Below are 23,772 nucleotides of genomic sequence, written 5' to 3'. Positions count from 1 at the left end.
GTGTATCTATTTTGTTTCAGTAGTCAGGGGCCAATATTTAGTCCTTTTAGAATAGTTAACTTTAGCAAGCGTTAAAGAATCTGTTTTATAAAAATGTTTTGTTTTGTATTTTGTTTTGTATTTTGTTTTTACTTTATGTTTGAACTAAATATTATGTATTTAAAATATAATTTCAACACAAGTTTGAGGTAACCGATCAGTTAATCCACAGGTTATGCAAATATAATTCACGTAACCGAACAATTGGTTACCTAGGTAAAAACCATGTGAACCGACTTCCAGTTACCTCAGATTTTGAAATATTATCCCCTGCATGCTCTTATCTGTGATGCCAGTGGACAGACATAGACTTGGGACAGACACAGACATTTTCCTGTAATGTCAGGAAAAGCTGTACAAGAGTCCTATGCTGTTTTCCTCCAATACTAATTAACGACAATGTGTCACACCCATTGACCTCAGGGATAAAATCAAAGTGCCTTTACCGTTTGTTCTAGGGAGGCTGCAATATCATGAGATGGTATCCTATAGGTTCTCTTCATGGAGGATATAGCCAGTTTTTATAATTGGAAGTAGTCACTTGATAAAAATGGGTAAATATGGTTTTATTTCAGGCATTTTATAATCAGATATCCGACGTAATCAACCTTTTAGACTACTGGATCAATTATTATTTTATAAATACATAAAATAAAGTTCATATTTGAATCGGTAAGTATTATTTTTGTGGATTTTTCTACTTTTTTATGAAATTTTAGATCAGTTAATGTTGATTAAAATTAGGCCAAACATTGAAAAAGTCTCATTTACTTACTGGCATTCGTGACCAGCTGTCCAGTATTTAGTCTATTATCCATATAAAAATTAGAAAACCAACAAAAATAATACTTACAGATTCAAACATGAACTTTATTTTATGTATTCATAAAACATTTGAGTGAATATATGTGAGTAAAAATTGTAAACTTGTACCCACTCAAAGCAGTTTTTGTCAAAAATTAATCTGGTAGTCTAAAGGTTAAAACGAACTACGATTCATACCCCAATATTTGGTAATTTTCGTTGTTGGTAAAACAATTAAATTAGCTATTGATTCCCGAAAACTACCATGATGTGCTGCCATTGTTGTCAGGTGTATTTCCCACTGAAAAACGGAGACCTAAAGCAGCCATAGTGTCAGTGTTTCCTGTTTTGTATTTCCAGTATTTCCGGTGAGTGTTGTGTGCAAAACGGCAGAAAATATGAATTGAGGAATGCACTGTATGTTGACTGGCAAGATATCTCGCCTGCAGCAGTCAGAAGTAAGAAAATATTTTATTTAACGATGCACTCAACACATTTTATTTATGGTTATATAGCGTCAAACATATGGTTAAGGACCACACAGATATTGAGAGAGGAAACCTGCTGTCACCACTTCATGGACTACTCTTTTCGACTAGCAGCAATGGATCTTTTATATGCACCATCCCACAGACAGGGTAGTACATACCACGACCTTTGATATACCAGCCGTGGTGCACTGGGCCCACAGACGAGGATCGATCCCAGACCGACTGAGCACTTTACCACTAGGCTATATCTCGCCCATGCAGTTGTCAGAAGGTTAACTAGCTGTTAGATTTATCCTGTTAGATAAAAAGCATGCGGAAAAGCTATTATTTCAGCCATGTTGTACGATGACCTAGAGGTCAAGTGAGCGATTTTGTAATGTAGGTTATGAGTGGGACGTCACATGAGCTAGTAGCAGGATATGTCTTTGCTTTATCCGTCATCATACAGGGCATAAAAAATTTTTCAGACAACCAATATATTGTTTGTGTGATTTTATTGTTTGTAACACAAACGATTTTCTTCTATAGTTCAGATACAAATAAGATGAGCGAGTTTCATAGCTTTTCTCCTATTGTAAATACAAAAATATACTTTTTGTGTGCTTAGACGAACATAAAAATTAGTTTTTTGCCCTACCCACGAATATCGACCTGTGTCGAAATCTTTTTTGACCTCTTTTGGGGAAGATTTTTTTGTTGTTGTTGTAAACATTTAACCAATTTCAATTTAGACTTAAACAAGTATAATATTGATCTGTAGATGATAGTTGTCAAACATTTTAAAACCTTTAAGCAAAATTTATTAACGTCAGTTTAGATTCTGCAAAGAACTAGTCATAGTAACGAGAACATGATTTTCTTTTAACGGTGGCACTAGATCCTGCGCATCGCTGTGCATGTTTGTAATACATGGTGCATGCTCTTGTGACAGGCAAAATTTGTTTTAAACTAAATCAATCTAACGGTTTCTGCAGGTACCTTCGCGTGAGCCAGATGAGGCTATGTATTGGCATGCTTTAACAGTCACAAAGTTAATATCAGGGTTTCTGCTAGAGGGTAAAATGGGTATGGTGCCATACCCAAAATATTTTGCAGATTTTTTTTTTAAAGTTAACCTTTTGACAAAATTAATTACTCTCATCATTACTGAATGATTTTCTTAACCCTAACCTTAAACTTAACCCATTTTCTTTCTGGAGGAGGCTCCCTATACCCCCTGTTGACTGTAGTGACATACCCAAAAATTTCTTTTTGGCAGAAACACTGAATATTAGCAGTCATTTTGTCCGACACTAGCAGTAGGTATAATAGTTGCTAGAATGCCATAGTGTTCGCTATTAATACACATGCTTCATTCCGAAAGAAGCTGTACAAGTGTCGAACTCGGCGGAGAATCTGTAATCGGTCGACTTATTCTGATTGGCTTGAAGTGGTGCGAGATTTTTATAACACCTGTCTATAATTTTGTTTAACAAGTTTTCTTTTCATCAGTGTCATTAAATTGCATCGGTATATAATATAATATTCTAAGAAACTACCCATAAAGGTTCTGTGACTTGCTTCAAACACCTAATATCGTCAGGACTGTAAATATGTTGGTGGCGAGCTTACACCGGTAGCATTTTATTAATATTAACAGAAGTAGACTGTGGTCATGAAAGAAATAGAGATGTTAACGATGGAGAAAAAGCTGGTTAGAAATAGAACATTACCATCAAGCATATACGAGGTACATCTAGGTTAGGGATTTCCATTAATGATACTAGCCAACACACTTTTGTTTGGATTTTCTAACGAGTGATTAAAGCTTTTACACGAACGATGTGGACACTGGTTTTTCAGTATTTTTCTTACACTGGAAAGTAGCCTTATTTTCTTCCAAAAACCGTGATATTTTTTTTAAAAAGATTTTCTGACAAAAGATTATAGCTTTTACACGAACGATCCGTTGTTTATGTTGATATTGGTTTTGACAGACGAATGACAAAATCGTGCGTGCCAAATTTTATGCCCTGTCATATTTTGTCAATAGAAACGGTGGTTGCAGGATAACTGCATACATTCTTTTCCAGTTCTATTGGAAATGTGTAACACGGTTTACCCACCTTGACATGCTTTTCCTGCACTACAAGTAGTCATGTGATTCAAAACATTTTTCATTGTTCGGCAATATGGGAGGCTGCAAGCTTGTTCTCCATTGGTAGCCTCGCGCCTCTGACACTTATGGGCATGGAGCAGTAGAACAAGCTGCTGTTGAATAAGCTTGCTCTTGTCGGGATCAGCAGCTCCTGGGCGACTCGTTCCCGGCTGCACTGGTTGTCCAGGCTGAATTGGAAAAAACCCAAAAGTTTTACTAACAGTATTTTGTAACTTTAATGGAGAATTGTTATTATCAACTATTTAAGCAGAGTAAGTTTCAAAATTAATAATGTGTGCGTTATAGGATATAAAAATAAAGACTAAAAAAATATATGAAATTTTTTGGGACAAGAACAACACATCTGAAATGAGTACAAAAAAAAGAAAGAAAGAAAGAATTCACTGGTATTCTCTTCATGAATGTATTTCCTCGTAAATAAGTATATTACAAGTCATGAACTTTCATGTCTGAGTAAGCATAGTGTGTGAGTCTGGGGTTACTGACACTAAATATTAATCCCAAGGAATAATTAGATTTCTGTAACCAAGTAGATATAATATATAAAAAATGTCAGAGAAAATCTTATATGCACTGAACAAGATGATATTTAGTTTATACACAATTCTTATATTTCTTGCACAATATCATTCTATTAAAAAAGTAATGCTCCAATATGACAATGTTGGTCACCAGTGTGAACAAAACAAAAACAACTCACTAATTACCATTCACAAAGTTAAAAGAAAACCTAAATTAACTATACACTTACATTGGTCATAGTACTGCCTGCATTCATAGGGGAAGAAGTCATAGACGTCATTGCAGTTGAAAGGGGTGTAGTGAATGAAGCAGTTGAAGGAGGATGACCAGGACCAGGAGCAGAAGAGAAGTTGAATGCACTAGCACCACCACCACCTTGCGGGACAGACTGCCACACACAACAAAATGAGGTTTAAAATACTATACAAAATCACATATCAAGGGAGTCAAACACCACAAGCAAAGAATAATTACAAAATAAAGTTTTGACCCAAACATTGAAAGTGTGCAATAACATGGCTAGCTCTGGGTGAGCAGAAAATTTTGTCAAATAATCTGTTAATTTTTTTTAAATTGCAGAAATCCAGTTATTTTTTAAACAAAATATCAGTTATTTCAAGAAATTAAGTTGCCAAATAAAAAAATAAAATTTGCTAATTGTTTTTGAAATTCACAAATGGCGAAATTGGCGTGTGCCAGAGCTAGCCCTGAATAATCATAAATGACTTGTAAATGTTTTTTGTCAACTTCACAACAAAGAGTTGCAATGAGTACATAAAGTTGAGAATGAAAATTTAAAGAATTATTGTTTCGTTCATGTGTTGCTAACAAATATAATTTTTCTCTATTTGTTTTTGCATATAAAGTCATAAATGGGTTATCAGGATTTACGCTGTTGTTCACCAAATCGCCAAATGTGATTTAAAGCTGAATTTGGCAAATATGTCATTACCAATTCGCCAAAAAGTTAAATTGTTTGTTGTTTGTATACGAATATATATTTTTTAAATAATTCTATTAAACTGAATGTTATTTGAATTTGGCTAGATTTTCTATCAAATTCACCAAATTGTTGTTCATTTTTAGCATCCAGTTTAAATCCTAAGTTCTGCAAATGTTTAATTATCAGAGGCCTCAATGCTATAACCATCACAATTTATGCTTTTAAAATGTTGCCATTAGAAAGCAAAGCTAAGCATCTTTTTCAATAAACCAACAAAGAAACTTTTTAAAGAAAACTGAAGTATCTTATCCAATACACACAGGCAATTAATATTAAAGCAGGCTAATTAACCAACATACTTGAATAAGACCAAAACATTCCTGGTCACTGTAAGCTAAAGAAACTAAAATAACAGTCATGTGCACATACCTTGGCTATCTGTTGATGTGATTGAGCAGAATTTATTCCAGGATGCCCAAGATTCTGGTGTCCAGCTAACTGGGATATATTAATTGATTGTCCCATAACATTTCCTTGTGACATAGGCATAGCATTTGTGTTCCCAACAGTGTTCGATGGAACATTTCTTGCCTGACCTATACCACTTTGAGAATACGAAGGTCCATTCATCAAAGGTTGATTGGGATTATGCTGGCTCAAATTCACACCAGGGATCATATGCTGCTGCGGTGTCAGTGGTTTCATGTTCATTGAACTTGAGACAGCACCCAAATTTGTTCCCCCTGAACTTGTGACGGTGAAAGCAGCACTAGTGTTTATTAGATTTGTATCAGAAATGTTCATCATATGCTGTGGATTCAGAGTGCCTTGCTTTCCAACAAGCACTGAGGACATGTTCATGTGTGAACTTTTATTCACAACATTTAGGCCTCCGCCTGGAAGCTGCTGCACAAGACCTGCATTTCGTCCTTGGGTTGCATTTTGATTTTGTGGACTAGCAATACTGTTAGTGATTGAAATATTTGTTGATGGTGGTGTTGAACTAGATAAAAGATGTGACAATTGCTGGTTATTTTGTGCAGTACTGTCATGGGTTGACGTTGGCTGGTCACAGAGTGCATTATGATTTCCATCACTTGTACTTGTCAGTTCATCTGGAAGTTCATTTGCAATGTTAACTAGAGTCTCATAGCTGAATTCTGAAAACAAAAAGAGAGAAAAAAAAATCAATTACACTAGTTCAGTTTAGAAGATATAAAGACTGTTTGACATTCTGTGTGACGTTTTTATTATTTATGGGTTTTTGGTGGGTTAGGTGGTAATTTATCTCATAAATAGGTTATATTGCAAATTTTCTGTTCTGAGGTTGCTATATGAATAATTTTTATTACATAAAATCCAATTGTGGATTCAGTTTGAATTAGATACCATTTGATAATTTACAAATATTCGAAGCGTCTGGCAAAGAAAATTCATAAACTATTCTTACTTTAAATATATTGGTGCAGTGTCTTGTGAGGTGCGACATACATGGAATATTAAAAAAAAATTTTTTTATATCAAACAAAACATCAATTTATTGACAAAGTTCATACATATGATATCAATCAAATTCAATGACATATTTATTTCATTGACATTTTTATTATTTTCCTGTAACCATCAATTTTTTTTATACAATGATTTGATGAAAACTGCAGTTTTCATTTCTTATAATCCAATATCTACAATATTTAAGTACAGGATGCAATGTATAAAAAGGGGGAAATGTGCAGTGTCTGATACTAAATGTTTTTAGCATTATCCCAGCTGCATATTAAAATAAAAAAATCTGGTATCAAATAATATGTTGATATTTTAAATTAAATACCATTTTTTAAATTTAAACTTGTGCTAATTTGATGTAGTAATTGTAATTAATAAAATGTTTTCATTCTAGTTTAAGTATTTCACTCTGCATACACAGTGAAATTTGACTGGCTAATCAAATCAATTTGACAGAAAAACCAGTATTAAAGTGTCAGAAATTTAGGGGATTCCCCAAGAGTACTTTTGATCCTTTCTTAACTCTTATGATGTAATGCTGTTTATAAATGTTTGTGTGACGTTGACAGGAATTCCAAAGTAAGTAGTGGAAACTATGCCGAATTATGAATCTTTGATATATCGAGCACCTGATGTGAGGAGTATTTTGAATAAGTGAAATTGACAATAATGGTTAGTATTGTTAAAAAACACAAAATAAAATGCAAAAATAAAATTAGGAGCATCAGATAATACACCGGCAGGGTTAGCTCTGCATGATTAGAACATTTCACCAAATTATCTTTAAAAAAACCTAGGAATATAGCTATTTTCCATCAAAATATCAATTATTACACCAAATTAAAATTGTTTTTAAAATTTGCAATTGGCAAGTGGCACATTAACTTAGGAAAGTCTGTCCATGTCAATTATTTAGCTAAAGGGCCGGTTAAAATTTACAAAACAAAAATGAGGATATTTTGATATATGGGCCTGATAAAATCATTAAGGGACTCGTTTAAAAAAACAAAAACACAGTGGGCTGGTTAAACATAAAAATTTATTATTTAATCCGATTGCGATATAATTATGTTTTAAAGACAGAGACTTGAAACATGATCGCAGTAACTAGGATTTTGTTAACGCTGCATCCATTCCGAAAAATTCATATTTACAGATTTAATTTTTTTTTTTTTTTTTTATTAAATTAGTATGGGAATAACCATGTTGTATCTTAACCATTTGCAGACATTAATGCTGATTTAGTTACAAATATTTGTTTTATCACATGTGCTTTGCGTCACCAGTAAAACTCAATCTGCAACAGTAAAATCAGTATTAACATCTACAAATGGACAAATACAATGTATTTATTTCCTAAATTTATAACCATATAATAATGAGCCATTTCACGAAAAATGTTGCAACTGTGCACAAATATATTATGCTCAATTTAATTTTGGCTAAACTAAAACAAAATGTTAAATTACAATAAAAATTCAAGTGTGTTGGAGAAAAAAAATAACAGCTAATAGGCCTAATTACTAAAGCTGTTTTTCATCATTCCTGATTTATTTATTTTTGTTAAAACATTTTTTAATAAAGAGTAAAACTGAGATAGAAAATCGAAAAAAAGTGCTTGAAATTAGAAGATAAATTAGAACATAGCAACACCAACAAAACAATTGCACCTCGATTTTACCGTATCAGCCAATATATAATTGCACATACAGTTATGTCTAAAAAAAAAATTGTAGTTGTTTTTATATATATTTTTTTTTGACAGACAAAAGGCTGCAACTTCAGCATCATCGAACACTATTTGATCGAAAATAACAGTCATAGTGATCGAGATTTAATAATAAAGTTAATGTGTACCTGAACTGTCACTTGCTGGCGTAAGAGATGGCGATGCAAGATCTCTCCTCTGTCGTTTGGCCGCTGGGGCCCCATCCACAAGCTGGTCAGCCATGTTTTGTAAAAATTTCTTTACAGAAAAAAATGCAAGCCTACTTCACTGTTCAGCTGCGATCAGTTGGCTTCACGTGCTTCAGCAAAGACAACATTTGCCGCATGAGACCTACATCATGACGATGCGCATACACGTATCCAAACAACACACAGGGAATCCCTGAAATGCCCAAGCCTCCATGATTGCCAGTACAAAGCCGTAATCGGCGCAACTTTTCATACTAAAATACGATCCAGTTCGGCCCGTACATGACCATCCCTGGGCTTAAATTATTCCTTAGACGTCTATGAATATCCGTACAGGTTAGAAGATGGATAGAAATGTAAAGAGAATGAAATTAATCGTTTGAAACTCGTCGATCCATCGGATCTTCGATACCTAAGATGGCGGCTGTTGATGAAAAGTTTTACGCTTGTCACATAGGCCTCGAACACTTCCGAGTAATCCGGAATGTGCCGAATATTAATTATTCAAAACTGTATACATTTCATTTGCTCAACTAATCACGTGACAGCAGATGATTGGTAGGAACTTACGGACATCCCAAACCGAAGAGATGCGGAGGACTTCGGAATAACTGGAAAGATGAATTATGGGACAGTAATAAAAATACCCTCGAACCCCTGACGTCAAATGCTCCGAGCTCTGTCCAGAAAATTTCCAGGAATGGCTTTTCCGCACAGAATACGTGTTACACAGAACATTAATTGCTGTTTATTATTTGACACACTTTTTTTTTTTTTTTTTTTTTTTAAATAATTACTATACAACATTAATGAGCAAAGTATTATAATCAGAGTAATATAATTAAATATTCTAAACCCAGTTATAACCAAATTATTAGAAATGTCAAACCAAAACTGAATAGCCAAACTATCTCAATCAAAACTCGTTATAATCAAACTCATAAATTATATATAATGTACGTATATGTATGCATTTATGTACTTATGTACATTTATTCCGTAGATGTCTAGGGATATATATATATATATATATATATATATATATATATATATATATATATATATATATACATATATATATATATATATATATATATATATATATATATATATATATATATATATATATATATATATATATATATATATATATATATATATATATATACATATATATATATATATATATATACATATATATTCATTGAATGTCACCCATTATGTATGTATGTATGTATATATATATATATATATATATATATATATATATATATATATATATATATATATATCTATAATATATATATATATATACATACATACATACATACATACACATATATATATGAATGCATCCAGTGGTGGATTTAAAGTGTGTGTGTGGGGGGGGGGGGGGGGCAGTGCGACCTTAAATGGATTTTCTGGACCCGCCACTGGCATTCGTGTGTGTTGAAAGCCTATGAGTGGGCATGTTAAAGTTAGTTTTGTTCTGTTTAACGACACCACAAGAGCACATTGATTTATTAGTCATCGGCTATTGGATGTAAAACATTTGTTTATTTTGACGTGCAGTTTTAGAGAGGAAACCCGCTACATGTTTCCATTAGTAGCAAGTGATCTTTTATATGCAGCATCCTACAGACAAGATGACACACACCACGGTCTTTGATATACCAGTCGTGGTATATATGTATATGTATGTATGTATGTATGTATGTATGTATATATATATATATATATATATATATATATATATATATATATATGTATGTATGTATGTATGTATGTATGTATGTATGTATGTATGTATGTATGTATGTATGTATGTATGTTAATTTGTTTGGCTAGTACCATGTTTTGTTTATTAGCCTAATAAGATTTATTATGTTTAGGAAAAGGGGATAACAAATAAACCAACCATTGAAGAATGGACTGGGTTAGAGGGTTGCAGGCTTAGGCGGGCGGGTAGTCGTGTATAGTCTAAAATGTCCTTGAGACTCGGATTTGTTTTCCTGTATGCAATAACCAGAGGTGCTTTAATGTTGTTGTTTTTTTTATATCTGTTTGCAGATTGTAAATTGTTGTGGAAATAATTTTCTTTCTTTTTACGGGTTTGCCAAATTCCACATTGATTCCAAATTAAATTTGATTTCTTTCTTTTTTCTTGTTTTTTTTGTGTGTCTTTAATGGACGAATCCAGAAGGCCTTTCATTCGAATCTCAAGAGATATGTTTCGTCTTATGAACCAGTATCGAGGGTTGTTCAGTTTAATTTATTTCAAAATCTGTAGCTAATAAATAGTCAGGTAGATTGAAGTTACTGACGACCGGGGTGTCGGCTTCATGCCGAATATCATACTTGTGACAAACTGCTCTAATTCTCAGTTGATTTTGCGTTTGTTAGATTGGCGTTTGTTCTATGTAGGTGGGGTTTTTTTTTTTTTTTTTTTTTAAATTATATATTTTTTGTTATACATAAATTACAGGTGATTAGAAATATATATATATATATTTTTTAATCACAGTTCAAATCTGTCCGAATTTGATATTCAATTTTGGCCTGTTGACTTTTGAAAGTCGACTGCGTTTTAAATAAGTTGTGAAATCTGTACCTGGTTTTGTTACAAGTAACAGACGAGCCAGTGCTTATCTGGGGTGGTTGATTAGCCCGAAGTTTGCATGGGTTATAGGCTTCAGTTGCCCTAAAATGGTTTCCTAATCCTCGAACAGCTTCAGATTTAATTTTTCTTAAAGACCGTGTTCAATATGCCCTAGGTTTTAAAACACTAATAAAAGTGAACAAGCCTCATTGAAATTATGTTTGTTATTCGACTTTCTGTGAAATCTAATAATATGATATTTAACATTATCTTGAAAGGTATGGCGTGGGTGTAACGACTTGCAGTGGAGAAAATGTGTCTGTTGGTTTCGGAAAAAACCCCGACTTTGTAGTCGACGTAACCTGATGTTTCAAACTATGTACCGTTATACATTGTTACATCTGATATGGTGGCCTTAAGTTCGATATTGTCATCTTGTTGTTTTAATAGCTAAAACAAAAGTTCAAATTTTTTTGTTTCGAAGTATATCGTCGAGATGTCTAAGGTACAAAACAGGAATTTTACTTAATTTCTTTAAAGGGGCAGGATTATTCAATTGGTTGAGTGCTCGCTTGAGGTGCTTGCGAGATCGAACCACGTCGGTGGATTCATTCAACTAACTGGGTTTTTTCTCTCGTTCCAACCAGTGCACCACAACTGGTCAAAGGCCGTGGTATGTGTTTTGATGTCTGTGAGAAAGTGCATATAAAAAATCTTTGCTCCTTTAGGAAAAATGTAGCGGGTTTCCTCTGATGACTACGAGTCAGAAGTACCAATGTTTGAGATCCAATAACCGATGATTTATTAATCAATGCGTTCTAGTGGTGTCGTTAAACGAAACAAACTTTAAAAATGTTTTAAAGCAACCTCTTCCCATTCGGCGACATAGATAGATGCAAAATTTGGACTAACACGTTTGCCCATAGCACAACCACACACCTGCTGATACATTTCTTCCCTCAAACGAAAAATCATTTCCTTTTAGGTTTAATTTTAACAGCTCAGTAATGTTTTTAACCGGCCTCGGTGGTGTCGTGGTTAAGCTATCGGACATAAGGCTGGTAGGTACAGGGTTCGCAGCCCGGTACCGGCTCCCATCCAGAGCAAGTTTTAACGACTCATTGGGTAGGTGTAAGACCACTACACCAACTTCTCTCTCACTAACCACTAACCCACTGTCCTGGACAGACAGCCAGATAGCTGAGGTGTGTGTCCAGGATAGCGTACTTGAACCTTAATTGAATATAAGCACAAAAATAAGTTCAAATTAAAAACATGTTTTAATCTGGTCTGCCTGAATATAGATACTTATCAAATGCTCTCTTAACTGAATCAATGTCCGCATCAGTATTTATGTTGGTCTACACGGAGTCAATATCAAGGATAAATAAAAATGAAAGTTCGGGGATTTTGGTTTTTGGTAATTTTGATAGTGACGATTTTCAATGTTTTTCCACAAAACTTTCATGTTTATTTGCAATTAGTTTTCAATGAAAGTCTATATATTTCGAAATGCTGTACGATTCTGATCCACAGTCTGAAATGATTGGACGATCGGGTGGTGTGTTAATATTGGTCCATGTATTTACTGGCTTGTGGAATTTTGGAAGTACATTTCCGGGTTTGTAATCGTAACCTGGTTTCTAAATATTTTTACTTTTTACAGAATTAATATGTCCCTGATCTTTTTGACATAGAATAATTGCATTTGACTTTTTACAATTCTCAAGCAAAATAGCTTTGTCTAAATTTGTTGTAGTTCCTTGAATTATTAAGCTGTCGATGGACTTCCCGGATATAGTTCATCCCCGATAGAATGACACTAGTAGTTGACCCATTGAATTGTCTGCCGATTTTTTATAACAATTTTGCGGTTTTTACCTAATTTGGTGAGATGACGACGTTCCACCACAGAAATATTTTGATGATTTGTGATATCAGTCATATCACCCACTTTTTTCATTATCCTTTTTTTTAAAAGTTTTAATTTTAGGATCGACACTAGAGTTTGGGGGTAACCAGCCTAAGTTTTTCGCGAATGGCATTTTTTTCTCCAGTTAAGTGTCGAAAACAGTCGGCCAGTTTTATGTTTTGGTGAAGAAAAACAACCCTGCCGTATCCATTACAGCACTGTCAAGTTTAGCCTCTAAGCCTATTTTTGGTTGAGGGTGTCCAGTAATGATTTTTCAGTGGGTGTCAGAAGGTTAGGGTCACCAGTTAGGTTAACAATGTTAGTTGTTAATCCTAAATCGTAATCCTAAACTCTCTCCCGGCCTTAGTTTAAATTTAAGTACCTCATCCAACTGCGGTGAAGTTTATTGAGTTGTTTCTGTCCTGTGCATGTTGTCCTGCCCATCCTCAAAATCATATTCGGGAACGCAGGTATAAATTTGATGTGCTTCATAATTTTGCAGTCAACTTTATTTGGGCGGAACATTATGTATATATCATGATGCACGTATGCATGTATGACTGCATGTATGACTGCATGTATATATGTTTGTGTGTGTGTGTGTGTGTGTGTGTGTGTGTGTGTGTGTCTGTTTGTGTGTGTTTGTGTGTGTGTGTGTGTGTATGTGTGTGTGTGTGTGTGCATGTGTGTGTATATGAATATCAATACCGGTATATTGTATGTATGTATGTATTTATGTGCGTATGTTGTTGATTCAAATAAATGATATTTAAAAATTGAACAAAAACATAAATTAAGAATCCCTTAAAATGTTGCTAAATTAGTTATTGCTTCTTCAAACGATAGACTTGCCAATGTAGCCAAACACCATTATTCTTTAAATACATAACGCCACAGTACATACCACGGCCTTTGGTGTACCAGTCGTGGGAAGTGGTTGGAATGGAAAAAACCGAGTCTATCGAGGACGATAGATCTTAAGTCCCATCACACCTTAGATGAGCAGTTGTTTGCGTTTAAAGCATACATGAACTGTTTAGGAACTCGGTGAGAGGCGTTTCTTAATGGTAAATATAACGGTTCCTTGTCATCATGTCACAGTTTGTTTACGATGTCGTTTCCTAATGATAAATATAACACTTTCTTTTCAACATGTTAAGTTTGTTTACGATGGCGTTTCTTAATGATAAATATAACGTTTTGTTTTCTTCAACATATTACAGTTTCTTTATGATGGAGTTTCTTAATAATAAATATAACTTTTCCCCCCAAAATGTCACAGTTTCTTTACGACGGCGTGTTTTAATTGTAAATAGAACGGTTTCTTTTCAACATGTCACAGTTTGTTTACGATGACGTTTCTTAATGGTAAACATAACGGTTTGTTTTCTTCAACATATTACAGTTTCTTTATGATGGCGTTTCTTAATGATAAATATAACTTTTCCCCCCAAAATGTCACAGTTTCTTTACGACGGCGTGTTTTAATTGTAAATATAACGGTTTCTTTTCAACATGTCACAGTTTGTTTACGATGACGTTTCTTAATGGTAAACATAACGGTTTCTTTTCAACATGTTAAGTTTGTTTACGATGGTGTTTCTTAATGATAAAATATAACGTTTTTTTCTTCAACATATTACAGTTTCGTTATGATGGCGTTTCTTAATGATAAATATAACGGTTTCTTTTCAACCTGTTAAGTTTGTATACGATGGCTTTCCTTAATGGTGAATATTCGTTTGAACGTGTTAAGTTTCTTTACGATGGCTTTTCTTAATGATAAATATAACGACTTCTTTTCAACATGTTACAGTTTCTTTACGATGGCGTTTCTTAATGATAAATAGTTTCGTTTGAACATGTTAAGTTTCTTTACGATGGCTTTTCTTAATGATAAATATAACGGCTTCTTTTCAACATTTTACAGTTTCTTTACGATGGCGTTTCTTAATGGTAAATATTCTATGTAAATTGTCAACAATCATTGTAAACAGATTGGCGACAACAGGTAACATATTTTTAATGAAAGCACTCCTGGTAATGACAGATGAGTTACGATTTTTTAAATATTTATTTTAAGTGAAGGTAATTTTATCCAAGCTAGTCATTCATCATATTATTGCTGAATATACTAAAAACTGATTTTGAAGATTTTACATGATAATACACGCAGATGTTAAAAAAAAAAAAAAAAAAAGAGAGAAAAAAAAAAAAAAAAAAAAAAAAAAAAAAAAAAAAAAAGAAAAAAAAAAAGGATTTTTAAAATTAAAATAAATATTAAAAAAAAAAAACCCAACCATAATTAAAACCTAACAATAACATTAAAAACTTCAATTCGAAAAAACCCCGTATAAACAAAAATTTCTCCATTATCTATGTTGATGAGGAACGGATATAACCGTACGGGACGAGAGTGGAGTAAATTACCTATTAGTACAAAAACAATGAGCAAAATGAGCTGACCTGAAAACGTTTCATCATTCTGTTGTGGTGAATTTGGTGGTAAAATGCAGGAGATTACATTTCTGGGCCCTCAAACGTGTCTAGAATTGAAGAAATCGCGTTATACCAAGAAAAAAATACAGTGTGTTATGTTTAACGTCACCACTGGAGCACATTGACTAATTAATCATCGGCTATTGTGATTCTGATTCGTAGTCAACAGGGAAACCCGCTACATTTTTTCTAATGCAGTAAGGGATCTTTTATATGCACTTTCCACAGACAGGATAGCACATACCATGGCTTTTAATATACCAGTCGTGGTGCACTGGCTGGAACGAGAAACAGCTTAATGGACCCGCTGACGGGGATCGATCCCATACCGACCGCGCATCAAGCGAGTGCTTAACCACTGGGCTACATCCCGCCGCTATACCAAAAATGTCAAAACAGTTTAGTTAATTTTGTAAATATGGTTATAGAGTCTTACATTGTAACTTGAAAATAATACATTGCAAAATGATAATTTTATTTTTCATCTGAACTTTCATCTGAATTTTAAGTCAGTGTGTGTGTGTGTGTGTGTGTGTGTGTGTGTGTGTGTGTGTGTGAACATGCCTCCATAAGCGCGTAAAATATTGTTTTCTTAGACTAACATTGTCAAGCAAAACATTTCTGTTTTATACTTTAATGCTCAACAGTTGTATACTTTGTAGTAAAAATGCGCAGTGATTCTTTTGGAAATTTGTATAGCTGTTTGGTAGTAATTATTTGCAAATGTTAATAAACGTTGTTCTTGAGATTGTGGCATTTTCGTTTAAAACCTGCCTTCACCCCACCCAACCTCTCTGTGACTGAAATATCCATCGAATTATCAGTATCTGTTAGCATGAGTGTCCATCCCTCGACACAAGAGATGTCCGTTGTACGTGATAAAAGTGTCACCTTTCGATAAAGCCCGTTCATTGACATTTCGACGTGTGAAAAATTGCAATCTAATTAAAATTAGCTCCACAATTACATGTGGATCTAACACCAGCCAGTTGGAGCTCATGTCCACCAATCAAAACCTTACTTGCAGAATCCTGCCAGTGATTTAAAAATAATTTGAAAACATTCCGAATTATCCTGAGGGTATACGACATGTTTCGTGTGAATTACGAATGCCTTAAAACATGTTTTATTTTATAAAATAAATAATTTGTAATGTAAAACTGAAGACTGATTTATTTGGGGGGTTTTATAAATAAATAAATAATTTTTAATGTAAAATTGAAGACTGATAACCCACCCCGTACGTATTGGTATGGTTCGACAAACATAGAGCCCTTGCAGTCAGAGACCAAGCGATGTAATTTTCGGGCAATCGCTGCCCACAAAACGGTAGTCAAAGATTCCCGCTCTAATACCACAACAATCCTATATTTGACGTCAAATACCTTTACATCGATAATTTTCGAGTTACTTGATTAAAAAAATCCATTTATTAATCACTAATACACACACTACATAAAGAAATCCGACAGCACCCACATTCAGCTAACCTTCGGCACACTCCGACGTCAGAATTCCAAAGCTCGCTGACCTATATCGTGACGTAGATCACGTGATCGACCACTCGGTAATTCTGCTTTACACAAAGTTACAAGGGCAGTCTCACACCAAGCAAGGTTACAACATGGATTAGTTTTGTTTTGTGTTTTTGTGTTGTAAAGACAATTTGGAGCATAAAAGTGGACAGTTTGGGAGACTAGGAATTTACACACAATTCAAAGGTGGGCCAGTGCTCCATAGACATTAAGTGATGTTTTTGATGTAATGTCACTTCCGAAAAAGAATTATTCGTCTTTGTCCAATGTAGTTTGACGATTCGTTCCTTGGACACCGACCCCTCCCCCCCTCCAAAAAAATAAGAAATAAAAATGTGGAGACAAAATTTACAAAAGTAAAACCCCCCAAACAAAACAGGCTCATACATAACCACACAACTGCCAGCCACCCCAAGTGCCCAACAATCACAGAACAGAACAGAACTTTATTACACTCAGGCCGTTCCACAACGGCGTTAGAGGAACATACATAATAAATAGTATAAACGTGACAAGATGGTTTACAGGAGGATGAAATAATAACATATGATAATACATAATACATGCATTTACTTGTATATGATATCAATTGATAATAACTGTAACAGTAGTAGTATTAGTATTAGTAGTATTAGTAGTAGTAATAATAATGGTGGTAGCAGTAATGGTAGTCGTAGTAGTATAATAATAGTAATAGTAATGGTAGTACATGGTACAGTAATAATAATAATAATAATAATAATTGTAATATAGCTAGGAAACAGTTTTGATTGTGACATCGAGTTATTCAGTTACAAGGACGTTTAAAAACCTGGCAAATTACATTTATAAATTTCGCCAACTTCTTTAATACACTTATTTTCTTACTGCTCATTAGTTCTTTGAATTTGTAGGTGCTTGGTCTAGTATAATAATAGGGATGTAAAAATCTTACTCGGGAATTATGAAAAAATATACATACAAATAAATAATGGAATTCATCACCAATGTCACTTGCATCACATAAAGTACACAATCTGTTTTCAAATAATATGTTATTCCACCTTCCAGTTTCGACAGGTAAACAGTGATTTGATGTTCTAAATTTTATAATTAATCTCCACAACCTTTCGGGAATTATATTTAAATATTTTTCAAAAATGAGTTCTTCTTTAAAAAGTGAGTTCTTCTTTAAAATAGTAAATGATAGGGTTTTATCCAAACATCGCCTCTAAATGTTCCAAAATATGTTTAATACTAGTGAGCCAATTATGATGACATTGAAGAAATGGTAATTTTGATTGTTTCCCTGATGCCCAGTAACAAACCATTCTATTATTCCATATTTGTAAATATTAATCATTTTGCCTAATTTTAATTTGTTGTGAGAGCCAAGTTTAACGATAAAAATACATAGGTGTGTGATAATCCAAACATCGCTCATATCCTAACATGTTCCAAAATATGTTTTGAAAATAATACTAGTGAGCCAATTTATGATTTATTTTATTTGTAACATGATCTGTCAACATAAAGTCTGTATAGAAGAAACGCCAAGCAGGCATGGTAATTTTTCACCTGATTGTTTCCCTGAAAAATAATGCGTGATTTAAACCCAATATTGCTATGTGAATGTTTTGGAATACATAATTACATATTTTAAAAAGTTTTTAAGGGGGACACACACAAACTACTCTAGTGACTAATTAATGAAATTTAAATTTAATTACGTACTCTTTGAATATTTAAATTCCACGGGCACTTTCCCCAATTCTCCGTATAACATAAATAATGGGGTGGATTTTTTTTAGCGAGCTTTGGAATTCGGAGTGGCAAGATGTGTCGGAAGAAATTTATTTGAACAATGAATCGCATATATCGTTTTTTCCATATCCCCAGTACTTCTTTCAACCGTATAACAAGATAGAAAACGTGGGAGAACCATTGATGTTCAAACATTTTAAGTTTACACCGCCTATATACAATCGATAGATTATTGTCGTATTAGATTTCGCCAACAGTATTCTTTAAAAAATATAACAATTCCTATCCTAAACCAGCTGTTATGGCATATTTTGCATAATAATGAATTTGACAAAGTGGAAAATGAAGGTGTTTGTGATCCAGATGTTAAATGTTTTTGTGTACGACTAACGATAAATTTACCTATAGATGCAAAGGCCTAACTAGTCGGGATCGTCGACGTTTACCATGCTTAGGTTACTAAAATATATTAATGTATAAGCCTATTATCATTCAGTACATGTTTTTATTAATTTTAATAAAATATATACATGTATATATAAATTTCTCTATTTACCCTACGTCGCAGAGGACGGTCAAGCGTTCTCGTTTTGACACTGCGGTTATTCGGGGGATGCCCGTCACATGACTCAAAAATAATACGTCACACCTCTGCTCTCCAAATAGCCGTTATTTTCTCTGAATTATGGACCGTCGACATAATTCAATTATGTTCATAAAATATCAATAATAAATGGGATATGGTGGTTACGTAGATGATTCAGTAAAGTACTTTTAGGTACAAATCAAATGTGTATATTTTCAGATAATACTTTGTTGTGTCATTAATTAGGTCAACCATCCGTGACTGAGTGCCTTTAAGGGAGCGAACATCGAAAAACTATCTCGATCAGTATGCAAAAAGAGTAGCCCACGAAGTGGACAGTATGTTGATACAACAACAAAAAAGTTATATTTTATTTACGCAAATGAAAACATTTGATTTTTTTTATGGATTCGGCCAACCTCCGACTAAAACGGGTTTTCTCTCTTTATATCTGTGTGGTCCTTAATGGGCTACTCTTTTCGATTAGCAGCAAGGGATCCTTTATATCCCACAGACAGGATAACACATACCACAGCCTTTGATATACCAGTCCGAGCGCCAATGGGCCCATATTCCAGACCATCGGGCGAAAATCGTAGCTAGCATGGGGGTCAAGGGAGGCAGTTATCCCTCCAGAAAAAATTCGGAAAGCATTATAGAAACTTAAAGAAAAGGAGTTTTAGATTATTAACTACTCAGTTGCCCCCCCCCCCAAACAAAAATTCCTAGCTACGTCCCTGATAACCGTAAATAAAATGTGTTGAGTGCGTCGTTAAATAACACATTTCCTTCCTTGCTACAAATAGTGTACAAGTAGGAAGATTCGCTTGTTTGTTTGTTTTGTTTAACGACACCACCTGAGGACATTGATTTAATAGTCATCGGCTATTGGATGTCAAACATTTGGTAATTTTGACATAGATTCTTAGAGAGGAAACTGTTAAACCGCTACATTTGTGCACAAGTAGCAAGGGATCTTTTATAAATATGCACCATCCCACAGACAGGATATACATACCACGGCCTTTGATATACCAGTCGTGGTTCACTGGCTGGAACAAGAAATAGCTTAATGGGTTCACCGGCGGCAATCGATCGCAGACCGACCGCGTATCAAGCGAGCGGTTTTCCACTATAGTATGCTAAGTCCTTCCCCCATAGCATGAAGATATGACTGACAGAGCACATATTCCAGCAATGTAGGTCTACGGGTGTAAGAAGACCTATATATTGAATTTTTTTGTAAAATGAGATTTGTTTAATATCAAAATTTATCAGTAAGTCTAAATTCTGTAAATTAATGAATGTCTTAAATTTCAGGCTGTAAAATATACACATTTTCAATCTCTAATTGTATCTATTATACTTTATATTCAAAGTAGTGGTAGAAATGAGAGTTCTGGCTTACTTTGGCCCATTCACTTAACACGCGAGAGGTGTCACCCTCTCAGCGTCACCCTCCCAAGAGGGGACGTTGATGTCACAGCCCAGATGAATTTTCATTGGCTTACTAATGGCGATTTAAAAAATGGGGAAATCCCATATCGCACCAACTAACCAGAAAATAACCCCATCCACCCATCCACCCATATTGTACACCAAGTAAAGCGTAAACAATAAGAAACCATTCCATAAACACTACCAAGACATGAGTATGTGTTTGGTTATTAATGGTTTGAACTGCGTCAACATGAAGATGTATTAATATAAATGATGGCTATTGCGCTATTAATAAACAACATAAGACAGAAATACATTTTCATTATTTATTTCCCCATGTTCATCGTGAATGGATCACAGGTTATGGGGTCCTGCGTCCACCCTTACAATCTGTATATTGGTCTAATTCTATGCATGCTATTGGTATTTACAAGTGTTCAACGTCAGATGCCTGCACCCATGAATTGAATTTCTTGGGCCAGTTTAGCCATTTAACATAGTGTTGTTTGTTAACACCACGTCCTCTCGTCTTTAAAATCATTTCCACTTTCCAGAGATCGTCTTCCTTTACGTCAACCTTTTGGAGCTCGGACTGGTGGAAGGTGCCCTGGATTTCCTCGCCATCGTAGTCCTTCACTCGATAGAGGGGTAGTCCACCACGTAGTAGCGTTTGGCTGATGGTGAAGATTTCTCCTGTCCACTTCTCGTCGTATTTTCTTGTGAATATGTTTCTCAGATGAGTGAGTCGAACGTGGTCCCCGACTTTGAATCGAAAACGTTTCTTCACTGGCTTCACGTCTTTCTTGGGCCAGTACATTTTCCATAATATAGATGTTTCCTTGTGTTTGGAGCCATACCGATGGTTCTGTGATAAGTGTTATTATAGCTGTCGGCAAACGTCTGCAGACGATCGACATACTCGTAGGACTGTTTGTAGGTGAAGTACCGATACAGCCGTCCCTTAATGGTTTTTAAGACTCTTTCTGCCACTGCTGCCTTAGTTTCGTTATTGGTAAGCAAATGTTGAATTTTCCGTTGTTTAAGAAGCCTTTGGACGTCCCTGGCTCTAAACTCCATACCCCAATCCGTGCGAATTCGCCTCGGTTGTCTTCCCTCTTGGAATATATCTTCCATGGCTCTAGACACAGTCTGTCCCTTCTTGTCTTTTAAAGGTCTCAACCACAGGTATTTGGAGAACACGTCGATCACGACCAACACGAAGGTGTAGCCTCGATTATAGTTGGCAAACTTCACCATGTCCATGAGATCGGCCGACCACTGGTCATCAATTCCCATAACCATAATCTTGCTTTTGGCAAATGTTCTTCTGAGTGGGCGTTGTAAACTATAAGCTTCTTGTCTTTGCAGCCATTTTCTGATTTTGTATTTGTTGACAACATATTTTCCCGCTTTCCTGACATATCTATAAAGTTTATCAGGTCCTGAAAAACTTGCTGGTGAGGCTGGGTTGAAGTATATTTCCTTCAGATAATCTTCCCAAGCAGGCATGATCCGTGTGCATCAAATGTCAAACTAATTATGAGTCACTATATTTACAAACTGCACTTATATACACTTCAGTCTTGCTCTTCATCCGTTTCCACATCTGATGTTTCTTCATCTTCTGATTCTTCATCTGAATCATTGGAGAGTGTTTTGAGGTAAACATATGAAACAATAGTTGGGCGTAATGGTTTTATCAGGAGTTCAATTTTCTCATGGACATGTTTCCCCTCAACGTCTAGATCTGTGTAAGGATTCACCTTTCTGAGCTGAGCAAACAGAGGGTCAAACAGCGGTCTACATGTGAAATAAAGACAACCTGTTAATGTGCCGATCAGTCTATCCAGGAATTTACTCTCCCATAGGTTCTTCATTTTGTTCTCAATCCAATCCACAGATTTACCATCTGCCTCGTATTTAGCTCTCTTTGCAGCCATCTTGTCTTTATGCTGGTTTACAACACATTTCCAGAGGACATGAAGACCAGCATCTTCCCAAAGCTTGCCATCGCCTGCGTTTCCTTCTTCATTCCTTTGTCTTTTAATACGAGGTTCTTCATCATCATCACCACTTTCATACTTTCGACGTGTTCTCCAAATACCTGTGGTTGAGACCTTTAAAATACAAGAAGGGACAGACTGTGTCTAGAGCCATGGAAGATATATTCCAAGAGGTAAGACAACCGAGTCGAAATCGCACGGATAGGGGTATGGAGTTTAGAGCCAGGGAAGTCCAAAGGCTTCTTAAACAACGGAAAATTCAACATTTGCTTACCAATAACGAAACTAAGGCAGCAGTGGCAGAAACATATTCACAAGAGAATACGACGAGAAGTGGACAGGAGAAATCTTCACCATCAGCCAAACGCTACTACGTGGTGGACTACCCCACTATCGAGTGAAGGACTACGATGGCGAGGAAATCCAGGGCACCTTCTACCAGTCCGAGCTCCAAAAGGTTGACGTAAAGGAAGACGATCTCTGGAAAGTGGAAAAGATTCTAAAGACGAGAGGACGTGGTGTTAACAAACAACACTATGTTAAATGGCTAAACTGGCCCAAGAAATTCAATTCATGGGTGCAGGCATCTGACGTTGAACACTTGTAAATACCAATAGCATACATAGAATTAGACCAATATACAGATTGTAAGGGTGGACGCAGGGCCCCATGACCTGTGATCCATTCACGATGAACATGGGGAAATAAATAATGAAAATGTATTTCTGTCTTATGTTGTTTATTAACAGCGCAATAGCCATCATTTATATTAATACATCTTCATGTTGACGCAGTTCAAACCATTAATAACCAAACACATACTCATGTCTTGGTAGTGTTTATGGAATGGTTTCTTATTGTTTACGCTTTACTTGGTGTACAATATGGGTGGATGGGGTTATTTTCTGGTTAGTTGGTGCGATATGGAATTTCCCCATTTTTAAAATCACCATTAGTAAGCCAATGAAAATTCATCTGGGCTGTGACGTTACCGTCCCCTCTTGGGAGAGTGACGCTGAGAGGGTGACACCTCTCGCTTGTTAAGTGAATGGGCCAAAGTGAGCCAGAACTCTCA

General features: G+C 35.0%; 1 protein-coding gene across 10 annotated transcripts in view; it reads right to left on the bottom strand.

The window, feature by feature from the left end:
* The window catches only part of LOC121375784 (CREB-binding protein-like), a 49,584-nt gene extending 40,560 nt beyond the window's left edge, over positions 1 to 9,024 (bottom strand). For 8 of the 10 annotated variants that reach the window (XM_041503419.1, XM_041503422.1, XM_041503420.1 and 5 more), the window contains exons 1-4: positions 8,321 to 9,024; positions 5,387 to 6,117; positions 4,244 to 4,402; positions 3,440 to 3,659 (exon numbers count right to left, since the gene is read on the bottom strand). In XM_041503419.1, the coding sequence (XP_041359353.1) occupies positions 3,440 to 3,659; positions 4,244 to 4,402; positions 5,387 to 6,117; positions 8,321 to 8,414 (1,204 nt within the window). In that variant the 5' untranslated portion in view covers positions 8,415 to 9,024. The remainder of the gene's footprint in view (positions 1 to 3,439; positions 3,660 to 4,243; positions 4,403 to 5,386; positions 6,118 to 8,320) is intronic. The other 2 variants (XM_041503428.1, XM_041503427.1) reach the window with 2 other exon arrangements.
* Positions 9,025 to 23,772: the final 14,748 nt, after the last annotated feature.

This window comes from Gigantopelta aegis, chromosome 6 (genome assembly GCF_016097555.1).
Source record: "Gigantopelta aegis isolate Gae_Host chromosome 6, Gae_host_genome, whole genome shotgun sequence".
NCBI lineage: Eukaryota > Metazoa > Mollusca > Gastropoda > Neomphalida > Peltospiridae > Gigantopelta > Gigantopelta aegis.
The sequence above is the reverse complement of the archived record's forward strand: the minus strand, read 5'-3'. Positions and strand labels throughout refer to the sequence as shown.